This window comes from Neophocaena asiaeorientalis, unplaced genomic scaffold, assembly GCF_003031525.2.
Source record: "Neophocaena asiaeorientalis asiaeorientalis breed wild unplaced genomic scaffold, Neophocaena_asiaeorientalis_V1.1 scaffold476, whole genome shotgun sequence".
NCBI classification, from domain to species: Eukaryota; Metazoa; Chordata; class Mammalia; order Artiodactyla; family Phocoenidae; genus Neophocaena; species Neophocaena asiaeorientalis.
The window spans coordinates 1,378,918-1,392,571 of NW_020172178.1; the positions used below are offsets into that span (position 1 = coordinate 1,378,918).

The 13,654-nt window shown below is 41.6% G+C and overlaps 1 protein-coding gene across 1 annotated transcript; it reads right to left on the reverse strand.

Annotated features, from left to right (window-relative positions):
- Positions 1-9,169: 9,169 nt before the first annotated feature.
- Positions 9,170-9,487, reverse strand: LOC112409526 (cytochrome c-like). The gene has a single exon (XM_024759733.1). It carries the CDS (start codon positions 9,485-9,487, stop codon positions 9,170-9,172), a length of 318 nt encoding a protein of 105 aa, XP_024615501.1.
- Between the last annotated feature and the right edge of the window lie 4,167 nt (positions 9,488-13,654).

Consider the following 13,654-nt stretch of genomic DNA (forward strand, 5'->3'; position numbering starts at 1 on the left):
AGCCACTAGACTGTACTTTCCTTCCCCCATTGATTTGTGGGAGCATCTTTCTCATATCTTCAGTTTCCATATGCAAACACAGGTCAGTCTCTGAGCTCTTTATTCTGTTCACTGGCCCAATGGAATGTTCTTGTTCTATACTTTTTTCATTACTACATCCTCTGCTTTTCTTCTTCAAAGTTGCCTCAATTATTCATGGACATTTGTTCTTGAAAAAATGTTTTTTAGAATAAGTTTATGGAGTTCCCAAAAAAATCCAACTGCAATTTTGATTGGGCCTACATCGAAACAATAGCTTAACTTGGGACAATTGACGTTTTTATAACATTAAGTAATGCTATTAAAGAGTATGACTGGGCTTCCCTGGTGGCGCAGTGGTTGAGAGTCCGCCTGCCGATGCAGGGGACACGGGTTCGTGCCCCAGTCCAGGAGGATCCCACATGCCGCGGAGCGGCTGGGCCCGTGAGCCATGGCCACTGAGCCTGCATATCCGCAGCCTGTGCTCCACAACGGGAGAGGCCACAACAGTGAGAGGCCCGTGTACCGAAAAAAAAAAAAAAAGAGTATGACTGTCTCAAAGGATTAATCTCCAAAACATACAAGCAGCTCAATATCAAAAAAACAAACAACCCAATCCAAAAATGGGCAGAAGACCTAAATAGACATTTCTCCAGAGAAGATACACAGATTGCCAACAAACACATGAAAGGATGCTCAACATCACTAATCATTAGAGAAATGCAAATCAAAACTACAATGAGGTATCACCTCACACCGGTCAGAATGGCTATCATCAAAAAATCTACAAACAATAAATGCTGGAGAGGGTGTGGAGAAAAGGGAGCCCGCTTGCACTGTTGGTGGAAATATAAATTGATACAGCCACTATGGAGAACAGTATGGAGGTTCCTTAAAAAACTAAGTGTATATGTATAGCTAATTCACTTCGTTACACAGCAGAAAATAACACACCATTGTAAAGCAGTTATACTCCAATAAAGATGTTAAAGAATAAAATAAAAAATAAAGTAAATAAAGAGTATGACTGTCTCTCCACTTTTCAGATATTATTTTTATTCTTTAATATCAAATGTTTAAACTTTCTCCATAGAGGTTTTGTGTATTCTTCTGTTAATTCCTAGTTTTTACTGCTATTGTGAATAGTATCTTGGTTTTTATTATATTATATATGCATTATTATACATAATTATTGAATTATATTGTTTATATACATTATAATCTTTTCTAGTTGGTTACTAATGATATAGTGAAATGCTACAGATTTTTAAAAAGTTGATTGTGTACCCGTATTCCATGCTTGACTCTCTTTTTAGTTTTTTTTTTTTAATAAATTTATTTATTTATTTTTGGCTGTGCTGGGCCTTTGTTGCTGTGCACAGGCTTTCTCTAGTTGCGGCGAGCGGGGGCTACTCTTTGTTGCGGTGTGCGTGCTTCTCATAGCAGTGGCTTCTCTTGTTGTAGAGCATGGACTCTAGGTATGTGGGGTCAGTAGTTGTGGCACACGGGCTTAGTTGCTCTGCGGAATGTGTAATCTTCCCGGACCAGGGCTCGAACCCATTTCCCCTGCATTGGCAGGTGGATTCTTAACTACTGTGCCACCAAGGAAGTCCTCTCTTTTTAGTTTTGATTCTACTTTTCTATGAAGAAGATCATGTCTCCTGAAGAAAAAAAAGTATTATCTTCTTTGTACACTTATTTTTCTTTTCTCTTGCTTTAAAATTTTTTTTTAAATTACTTTACTTATTTTTGGTTGTGTCAGGTCTTAGTTGCGGCATGCAGGATCTTTTATTGCAGCGCAAGGAGAGCGCGTGGGCTCTGTAGCTGTGGCGCGTGGGCTATCTACCTGTGGCGCGGGCTCAGTAGTTGCTACTCACACGCAGGCTTAGTTGCCCCACGGCATGTGGGATCTTAGTTCCCGACCAGGGATCGAACCCACTTCCCCTGCATTGGAAGGCAGATTCTTAACCACTGGACCGCCAGGGAAGTCCCTGTTCTTTCTTCTAACATTAGCAGGACTTCCTGTGTTAAAGAGGAGTGGTGATAGAGAGGCATTGCTGTGTTTTTCAAAATCATAAAGAAAATATATAAAGTTACTTTGTTAAAATAAATGTTGCTATAGAACTTAGACACATGACTTTTACCAACTTAACAAAACTTCCATTTTATTGGTAAGTGGTTTAAAAACAACATTTATCACTTCATAATATACTTTCCTGCCTCTATCTGAACTTTTTCAAGTAGATTTGATTTTTTTCAAATAGATTCTCTGATATAATACTGATATTATTGGGATAAGCTCTATTTGATTATGATGTACTATTTATTTTAAAGGCTCTTGGATTCTTTTAGGTAATATTTTATTTAGGTTATTTGTATCTCATCCATTACATAAATTGACCTACAATCTATTTTCTTCTATTTTTTTCTGAGTGATTAGTCTTATATATTTTTTCTAGTTTTGGAACCAATATTATCCTGGTTTCATAAAACAAGCCAAGCGGTTTTCATTCTTATATTTTCCACAATATCTTTCTAGAGATCTGGATGATTCATTCTTTATAAACTTGGTTAAAACTCACCTATAAAAACATCTGAGACTGAAGCATTCTGGGAGGAAGGTCTTTGCCTAACATTTCAAATTCTCTAATACTTTTTAGTCTATTCAAGTTTTCTTTTAAAATTTTTCTTGTGCCCAAACTTGGCATTTTATATTTTTTCAAGATATATGTCCATGTCATCTAAATTTTCAAATTTATTAGTAATGGATATTTATAGCAATCTTTTCTTCCTTTATGTGTGTACTTGTATCTGTTGCTACTTATCCTTTATTATTTATATTTTGTTTATTTGCATCACTCTATCATCAGCCTTACAAATGATGTTTCTCCTGTTAATCCTATTAATATATTAAAAACCAACTTTTGGTGTCTTTACTCTTCTCTACTTCCGTTATTGTAGTTATTCTCTAGCTGATTTCCACCCTTATCTTTATTATTGTCTTCTCTCTTATCAAACATATCTTTTTCTAATCTCTTGATTTGAATGTTTAGCATGTTTGTTTCACACTGAAATTCTTAATACAGTAAAAAGTCCAGTGTACTATGACATAGATGCAGATCACATCCTACAGGACTTGGCCATGGGACCTGGGTGACTCATTTAACTTTTCTGAGTGTCTGTATCCTAAACTGTGAAATGGGGTTGATGACCCTCTCTCCCAGGCTCCTATGAGAACTTTATGAAATAATGTGCGGGAGGCACCTGGAGGATCCACAGATCTTAGTTCCCTTCCCCTCCCTTGTTCCAAAACTAATTAGAAAACTGCTAATTATAGATTCATGAAAATCTCGAAACTTTCAAGAAGTGGTTCCCAGCTGGGGACAGTCTTGCTTTCCAGGCGACATTCGACAATATCTGGAGAAAAATTTGGTCATCACAACTGGGGGAGGAAAGGGGTGCTACTGGCATCTAGGGAAGATCCCTGGGTAGAGGACAGGCATACTATTTACTAAACTTCCGACAAGTCATGGGATCGGCCTGCACAACAAAGAACTATCCAGCACCAAATATCAGGAGTGCCAAAGTGGAGAAACTCCCCCTTGAAGGAAATTCCAGGAGCATCTGGTTCTGTCTCCTTCTGAATATAAGAATCTTTTCCCCAATACCTCCTCTGCTTGGGTACACCCAGGGACAGGAGGCTCATTACATAAGAAGACAGGTAACAATAGTGGAAGGAACACAGACACTGGAGTCAGCCACTCTTGTACACTGGTCTACCCTTTATTCTGACTTATCATCTGTAAACCTCAGTTTCCTCATCTGTAAAGTCGACAAATATGTAGCTATGGTGACCATATGAGATATATCCCAGCACAGGGCCCAGAATGTAGCAGGTGGTCAATAAAAGTTATCTTGCAGTTACCCCTTATTGCATCCAAGTGACTTTACAATTCTGCACTTTGGTGATACGGCTTCTTCTATCGGAAGGCCCCTAAACTGTTGGCAGAAAGTGATCACTAACGGTCATTCCCTCTCTCTGGGTCTCAGCTTCTGCCTCTGTAAAATAGATGGTGCCACTACATCAAATCTTACAAACTGCTTGCCCTCAGCCAAAGTCAATTTGCAGATATGTTTGGTGTTTGGCCTGCATTTTTTTTTCTTTTTTGCTTCTTAGAAGTCAAATCTATTTCTCATTTATAAAAATGGGATAGTCTACCTAAAAATCTGGAGATCTAGCATCTCTTGAAGAATAAAAGGTTTAGCAATACTGGGCCTATTTCACTCACGGCAACAATCTAGGGAAAGTGAGCAGCATTGCTCCCATACAGAGGACATGTGTTCTCCATTCCCCACAATCCCCACCAGTCCCTATTGTCCTGTTTTCACTCACTTGTCTCACTTCCGGCTTCTGTAGACATTTGACTTTATAATTCTTAAGATATATGGGCTCTCTAGCTCCTTTCATCTCTTCTGGGCTATGAACCCTGGAAACCATGGAGGAAATTTCCTTGATAAATTACCAGAGGAGAACTAACTACTGATGATTTGCTACAGGCTTTACTTAAAACAGAAGCTCTCCTAGACTCTGATTCCATTTTCCAACAAGGGAAAGAATGTCTCCTGAAAAAAAATCCATGGCCAACTTGTTCAAGTTAATGAAAAGGGTCCTTTGATTTGCAAAGCCCATGAAGACAGTGGGCAGATCCACGGCTGAAGAGTAAGGGAGCTGGGATGCCTCACAGGGACCTGGTGGTCTCCAAGTGCTCCAGGGCACAACCTATCCCTGCTGGGGGGGGGGGGTCCCACTTTTTCACCAGGCACAAGCAGACCTTCAGGAATTAGGTGGTCTGGAGGGGTGACGCGGTGGTGCCATGCAGACACAAAAACTAAAAAAAAAAAAATCCACTTTGGCCCATCCGAGAGACGAAATTGGCCCCTTCCCAACTAATCTCTGTAGGACTTCTACATTTGCCAACAAAATTCTGTCCCTGGAGTGTCTTTGAGAACAAACTATGCAGCATGTTGGAGAACCCACAATTTAGGTAGAGCTGGTACTTAACCACACAAGCAACCTTGGACAAGTCACCCAATGTCACCGAGCCTTAGTTTCCACATCAGAAAAATGGGATAACGATAACACCTCTTTCCCAGGGCAGCTGCATGCGAGTTAATGGGCATCTATTCCCCTTTGTTCTCTGGATGACAAAACTGAAGCTTGGGCAAGAGAATTGATTTGCAACACGACGCCGCTTTGGGAGGTTCCTATGGCTGGCTAAGATGCAAACCCATTAATCAAATCCAAGGGAAAACTTATTAGAAACAGATCTCCAGTACAAACCAGAGGGTATTATTTAACCAGGAAAAAAAAAAATAAACATAGTAATATGTAGTGCTAGGCCTAGTTGTAGTAAAACAAATACACATTCAAAGTGATGGGTCAGTCTTGTTACTACAGGTGAGAAAGCATGTCTCGCGGTAGACTCCCCATATATGTTTGCTGAACTGTTGAGCTGAAAGCAATTTGTCAATTGTCTGGAGGCCATTAGAATGTCCATTATCTTTGTCCTTTTTTGACAACTCTCCTGGGAATTTTTCTAAGGATCCAATCTTGAAGGGGAAAAAAATGAAAAGAAATAATATATTGAATTCACTGTGTCCATCGGAAAAGGTTTTCTAGACTTATAAGAAGTGATGGGTTGAACAGTGAGGTCTAAGGGTCGAGATCCACTGGAGCGGTGAATGGAGCTGTGGATAACTGAAGATTATCTCCAGGCCCAGCCATCAGGACACATAAAGAAATAAGAAATCCTCACTCAATGGTATTTGGGAGAGACTGGGTCGCAAAAGGAAAAACATTCACATTATAATGTTAAGCACAAAAAGCAATGTTACAGGGGCTTCCCTGGTGGCGCAGTGGTTGAGAATCGCCTGCCAATGCAGGGGACACGGGTTCGAGCCCTGGTCCGGGAAGATCCCACATGCCGCAGAGCAACTAAGCCCGTGCGCCACAACTACTGAGCCCGTGTGCCGCAACTACTGAAGCCCACGCGCCTAGAGCTGTGCTCCACAACGAGAGGAGCCACCGCAATGAGGAGCCCATGCACTGCAACAAAGGGTAGCCCCCGTTCGCTGCAACTAGAGAAAGCCCGCTCGCAGCAACGAAGACCCAACACAGCCAAAAATAAATAGATAAATTTATTTTTTTTTAAAAAAGCAATGTTACAGAGGTGATGATGGATCAAAAGGAGAATGAAAATGGCTGTGTCAGAATCGTAAGATTAGGGTAGACTTTAAATTTTTTTTCTGCAATTTTTATGATACACGCACATCAGGGAGAAATACTGTGTTCTGCACACCTGTTGAAACTCAGACCTGGAGTCTGTCCAGCTGTGGACCTCCTGATCTTTCTGCAATTGAAGCCACCCACTAAGCACCTACTACGTGTTAATGGGCACTGTGCCAGGCACATTCTGCTGTGCCAGTGGGGCTCTCCAACCCCTGGTGAACAGGTCTCAAAGGGAGGAATCAGCATCACAGTCTCTGGAGAAGGGAAACTGAGAGAGAAGGGAACTTGCCCCAGGGTCATGTGGCTAAAAAGGGCCAAGTTGGGACTGAAGCCCAGCATGACATGTGCACAACGTCTGGCCTCCTTCCAGCACCCAGTGTCCCCCAAAGAACTGGGACATGGAAGAGGGCATTAAACAGCCTTGAATGACACTGCAAAGGTCCTTCCTGTTCAACCCCTTATAGGACTTCTGATGACCTCTAGAAGAAAGAGGATCCTTGTTAACAGAGAGAACGTAGTCCTAGGGATGAGAACCCTCCCAAGGTGAGCTAGAATTGAGCAACGTTGCAGAGTTTTCACTGGTCATGTCCATCTCTGCACGGGAAGCCATACTTGTTTTCCATTGACTGTAGTGACGTAAAGAGCCCTTTCCATTTCCTCTTCCCTTACTATGAACGTCAGAATGTGCCTCTCTAAATGTGTATTTCAGGATTCATACTTCTGGGACCTTGGGTTTAACCACACCTCCCGTCACAGTGTTTTCTATTACAAAACACCTAAAATCCCCACCATCATAGGGCAAGTAGGATCCAAACATTCAATCACAAAAGATGCATTGCACTATTATGAGGTTAGTGAAAATTGATATATTATAGGTGGTCTATACAGTCACAAAAATCACAAAAGTACAGACAGTGAAAATTATCCTATACCCTAAACTGAGAACGTCTCATACGATACCGAGATGGTCACTTCCTAGCCCTCCACACCGCCACGTCACCCCCTCCCCAGCATAAGGTGAGAACTTCAGGATCCTCCCACCACCAGCCTCGTGTACTGGAGCCCTTCATTGGTCAAGTTATACCTGGTTCACTTAACTACACATTATCACAGGTGTTCACGTCCATCACTACAATGAAAGCCATCCAGCCTTTTCGCTGGTTCAGAGCTTCAACCAATTCACTGAACAAAGTCAGGCACTTTTACTCCTCAGAATTGCAGAAATGGGTCCGTGCACCCCTGTCCTTCCACCCTTGGTTCGTTTTCACAAAGTCTCCTTTCAAAGTGCCACAAATGGCATCACCTGACAATGTTGAAAAGATAACAATATCTTTCTTTGCAAGCCTTCTGTGAGTCCAGCCCCGTCTCCTACCTGCATGAACAAATATGGAAGGGGCTGTTTTGAGGAGGCTGATATTCGGAGCACAGCCTCCCTCAAGTCCAGAGGCTGGACGATGCTGGGATCACAACCAACGGCTTCCAACATCCACCACACAACGCCACCGTAGCCCGCTCAGTTTCCAAAGCTGTGCACATCCTTGGCTGCAAAATCACTTCTGGGACAAAGGAATGTTTCTGAATTCAAAACAATTCCACCTCAAACGTGTTCTCCACTATTAACAAACAGTTCAGGAAGAAATGAAGGAAGCTGAATCCCTCTGGGGACACACTCGGTTTTGCCCCGATGGGATCTTAGCAGCATCTGAGAGCCCTGTGATTTGACAAGGCCATCTACAAACTCCCAGGGCTGTTGATGAAGTTGGCTGTTCACCTGCAAGAATACTTGAGGACAGGTTAGGTGAGGGTGACGTTCCCCAAGCAGCCTTCCGGGCCAGAAGCAGCTGTGGTTTCCATTATACCCTGCCTCTCCCCATGTTTGGGAAATCCTAGTGGACTTTCAGAAAGTGGAATCAGGGAGATACGTTTGACAACTCTTTTTTTTTTTTTTAATGTGGTAGATGGGGCCTGTGTCTTTTCCACAGCTGGCTTCTAGCACTGCCCCACCCTCCATTACTGCAAGTTTACCTGCTTTATAACGATCTGTTACCCCTGCCCGTCCCTGAGTCTGGAGCAGCTGTGCGAGGCAGTGGGTGGGAGAAGGATGTAACGTGGTCCTATGGAGATATGAGAGGTCCACTGCCTAGGCCCACCTGGCTTGGCCTCTCCCCATTTCTCCCTTCTGAACCCCCTTTGGGCTCTGACAGGCACTGGAGTTAATGACCACATCCATCCTTTGCCCCTGAAGGCCTTCCAGCTCCACAGCCAAAGCCCCCATGGAGCTGGGAGGGCCTGCAGCCCTGGCTGAGCAGGCCCGGGCAGTTTCTTATTTATTTATTTATTTAATATATCAGATAGAGAATTTTAATTAAATTGGCATAGTTAAGACCGAAAAGACAAAGTGGACATTGTAAGTGTATCTTCAGCCCTTGCCTTAACAGGGAAAATGAACACAACTGAAACACAGGTGACTCTTGCTGGTCTATGAGACAGTGAAGAGAGCTTCTCAAGATTTAAATATATTAATATAACCACTGGTAGAAATCTAAATATAAAACCAATCTCCTATAGGGTTTGGGAAGGCATTCACCATATCCCTGAAAAGTTTAACCTTCCTTATTCAAGTTTAATCATCTCTTTAGAAGGGGAAATCAGTGATAGTACTTGTTGAACCAGAATTACTAGCAAAATTCAAAAAGCTGACCATATTCATTTAGCCACGAGCCAATCTTATTTAAATCAGGACAGAAATATTACATCAGCCATTCATGATCTGAATTCTAGTGTATGAGATCAATTTAAATATGGTACACATAAAAAGTCATGAGACATCTGTTTCATGATAAATAAGGCAGTGGCCAACGATTATGCATTAGTAGCTTTTTTGAGATACGCTATCAAGTCTGCCCTTTCTCCCTTCTTCTTAATGCCAGCGAAGATCATTTTTGTTCCAGGGATGTACTTCTTGGGATTCTCCAAACACTCCATCAGCGTCTCCTCTCCCCAGGTGATGCCTTCGTTCTTGTTGGCATCTGTGTAAGAGAATCCGACAGCCTGACCTGTCTTTTGCCCAAACAGGCCATGGAGATTTGGCCCAGTCTTGTGCTTGCCTCCCTTTTCCACAATATGGCACTGGGCACACTTCTGAACAGAAATCTTCTTGCCCTCCTCAACATCACCCATTTCTAAATCGTACTTTCTCTGTGCACGACTAAGAGGTTCCCGTTCGCAAGCCGAACGTCCCGTTCTCTAATCTCATATTTAAATAAATGCATTTAAGTTTCAAAACACAAGATGATTTGAAGAAGTATCAAGTAAACCGTCATACAGATGTTAGGCTGACTGGTGTGCAGCGGATGGCTGGTCCACATTTCGGCCACGCTGACTTAGATCAGCCTTCGAGTGTTTTGAACAAATTGTTCCTCGAAGGCCTGGGTTCGGGATGCTATTTGGGGTTCCTTCCAAGTCAACAGCCTCCCTAGGAACTGGAACTCCTAAGCTCTACTGGAGCGATGTGATTCAAAGTCTTTTGCTTAGGCTAATCTATCCTGCTTTAAATCCTACAGCGCTATAGAAACTCAATGACAGAAGAGACAGCTGGTCAGTGACAGGAAAATACCATTAGAAGGCGAGAGGCAGCCAAACCCTCGGTAAATGGATTAATTCACTTAGCTTCTGGAAGGTAAGCCTTTCTGGAGATGGCATCCAAGTCAGGAGGTGGGCCAGCTCCCTCCGAGGTGGGCCCCTGAATGCAGATGAAACGTGGGTTTGGAGCTCTAACGTAGATCCAGAGGGGTCAGGCATGGAATGCCCGGCAGGGAGTTTTAGCCTGCAAATGCCAAGGTGCAGCCCATTTGAAGTTGTGAGGAAGGGGAAAAGCAACGGGAATGAAAGCAAATATCTGGGAGGGGATTTTCTTTTTTTCTTTTCTTGGCCGCACCCTGTGGCTTGCAGGATCTTAGTTCCCCGATTGAACCCGGGCCCTCGGCAGTGAAAGCGCTGAGTGCTAACCACTGGACTGCCAGGGAATTCCCTGGGAGGGGATTTTCTTTGGGCTCACTTCCCCTTGCATTCAAACCTATTAACCTTAGTGTGTTAGGAGCACTTTCTTCAGGAATAATCTCACTAAGTGCTGCAGAAAAGTTAGAAGGAGTTTGTTGGGCTTGATAGGTAGAGAAATAGACACAAAATTCACTAGCATCAGTGGAAACTGAAATGTTAAGTCTCCAGTCCAAATACTAGAGCTGGAATCCTGGCCTAGAGATTTTTTTTTTTTTCTCTCTACAGTTTATACTCCTCCTCAGAGATGAATGTTTTTCTTACTAGTCTTATTCTGAACAGCTACAAACTGGGGTTCAACCCTGCCAGGCTCTGTGTGTGTGTGTGTGTGTGTGTGTGTGTGTGTGTGTGTGTGTGGGTGTGGGTGGGTGTGCACCTGACCTAGAGACTACCCTTTAAGTAATATGTGTGTGCTGTGTGTACAATTTTTACAGAAATAGTTTGGCTTCTATCCTTCAAATATCCAAGGGTATTTGGAAAACATAGTCTAAGACAGACTCTTGATCCACTCCTCCAGTTTCCTAAGTGCTCAGTGTATATCAAGTTTATAGAGCATAAGAACTTAACTTCTTACAGAAATGCCTTTACTAAATTTCACTGAAATAATAAGGTCTTTTGCTTTTATATCGGAATGTTATGGCATCTTTAGGAAAATCCTTATGCTGCTTAATAATCTCACAAGTAATGATCCTCATGAGAAAATATTTGTGACATTTGAATCAAGGATAACTTTATCTCTCTTAAGAGGGTGGTATGTTTCCTTTAATCAGACAAGTGTTATATAACTCATCATATTTCTATCTTTGCTTTGGCTGCCAGGAAATTCAAAGTTAAATTATCTGTTCAAGACCAGTAACTCTATTGGCCTAAATTTGGGGTAGGATCATTTTTCCGCTTATTTTAATATTTGCTTAATAATCCTCAATAATAATTTTAACAGTCCTACTTTATCTGAGTCTGGTATATATTACATCTGTTACATATCAGATATATATAGTATACATTATATCAGGTCTGTTTTCGCTTGCAGTTGACAGATATCCAACTCAATTAAGTTAAGCAATAAAAAGTGGGGAGGGGATTCTTATTGGCTCATATAGCTGAAAAGTTGAAAAGTTCAGGGTAGATCCAATCATAAAACTTTAGAATAGGGACAAGTCAAAGGGACACAGGAACCAACCTGAAAGTGCTCCCAGTGACAAAAGCTGGAACAATTTGAACAACAAAATAAATAACACGGAACTGAATTATAACCCAAAGTATAAAAGAAATATACGTGAGTCCATACTATTAATAATATAAACAAATGATGAAATAAATAGGAACAAGAAATAAATCTTCCTTACAAAAGAATTTCAAATAATATATGTAGAAGCTCCCTCTCTAGGATGTAGAGGTTAATTCCTTTGAGGGTGGACGAGATTTAGTGACTGGCTTCCAAAGAGGAGGGTATAAAAAAGGGAAAATAGTACCTTTACAGTGGAGAAGCCTGGCAAACACCACCTTGACCAAGTGATAAAGCTCAACGTCACCAGTGATGAGTCATGTTGATATGATATGAACCCTCTGATACGATGTGATGAGAAAGGTACTTCACATCCACGGTAGTCTTTCCAAGACTCCAAAACCCCGTCTAAGCATGAGAAAAACATCAGACAAGCCCAAGTTGGAAAATATTCTATAGGATACCTGGCCAGGACTCCTCAAGACTGTCAATCAACATCATGAAAAACAAGGAAAGACTGAGAAACTATCACAGACCAAAGGTGACTAAGAGGGCATGATGACTAAATGCAACGTGGTACCCGGTATTGGAAAGAGAACATTAATGGAAAAACTGGTGAAATCCAAATAAAGTCTGGAGTCTAGTTTACAGTAACGTGCCAATGTTGGCTTCTTACTTGTGACAATTGTACCATTGTAAGTTATAGTGTAAGATGTTAACAATAGGGGGAACCAAAACTCTCTGTACTAGTGTTTCAGTCTGTTCAGGCTGCTATAACAGAATACCATAGTCTGGGTGGCTTATATCCAACAGAAATTTATTTCTCAGAGTTCTGGAGGCTGGAAGTCCAAGATCAGGGTGCCAGCATGGTTGGGTTCCGGTGAGAGTCCTCTTCCTGGTTTGCAGATGGCCATTTTCTTGTTGTATCCTCACAACAAAAAGAAAGAGAGGGATCCTGTGTTTCCTCCTCTTTCATAATGGCACTAATCCCCTTCGTGAGGGCTCCCTCCTCATGACCTATTCACCTCCCAAATGCCCCACCTCCAAAAACCATCACATCAAGGGTTAGGATTCCAACTTTCATAAATGTGGAGGGGGGACACAAACATTCAGTCTGTAGTTATCTTTGTACCTTCTCTGGGAATTTAAAATTATTCTTAAAAACAGTTAAAAAGTAGCAGAGGGACAAACAGAAAATAAATAATAAATAGAATAAAGCCAATCCCATCAATAATCATATTAAATGTTAATGGTCTAAACACTCCAATTAAAAAGTAGAATGGTCAGAATGGATAAAAGAGACCCAACTTCAGCTTGTCCAAAAGTGATGCACTTTAATGATAAAGGCACACAGATTGAAAGTGAATGGAAAAGTGATGGAAAATAATTTGTCATGTAAAAAGTAAGACTTAGAAGGATGGAGTGACTATATTAATAACAGGCTAAATACACTTCAAGGTATAGAGTATTCATAGAGATAAATTACGTATAAGCACACACGCATAACCCTGATTGATGGTTTAAGAGAGATCATCTTCATCAAATGGTGTTAGAGCTGTGTTTGGCCCAGTCTTACATTTGCCTTTTTCTCTTCATGTGGCTCCCTGTCCACTTCCTCACCCCACCCCACCCCACTTAACCAACCTTAGCAACCTAGTATTGACCTTTTCTATATTTCCCTATGCTTGTAAAATTATTTCTAAACATATAAGACCACACATACATGTATATATACAAAATATTTCTGTCATTGCTTTAGGAAAACATAGGTTCAAAGCATACACACTCTGCTCCAGCTTCTCTTTTGATACCTCATGCAAATTGCTCCAGGTCCCCAGATATCGTGCTAATTCACTATTTTTAATGAACTATCGAGAACGATCTGTTACTATGAATTATCCACAATTTATTCAACGTTGAACATATATGCTTACATTATTTGTATAAGGATTCCCAGGAGTGGGATTCTGGGTCAATGGGGCATGTGCGTGTAATTTTAATACATTTTGCCAAGTTACTCCCCGAGAGGTTGTAGTAACTGCATGTCCACCAACCATGGGCGCGTG

Bases quoted from the DNA above. Each gene is read 5' to 3' on its own strand.
- LOC112409526 (XM_024759733.1), bottom strand. From the start codon at position 9,487: ATGGGTGATGTTGAGGAGGGCAAGAAGATTTCTGTTCAGAAGTGTGCC.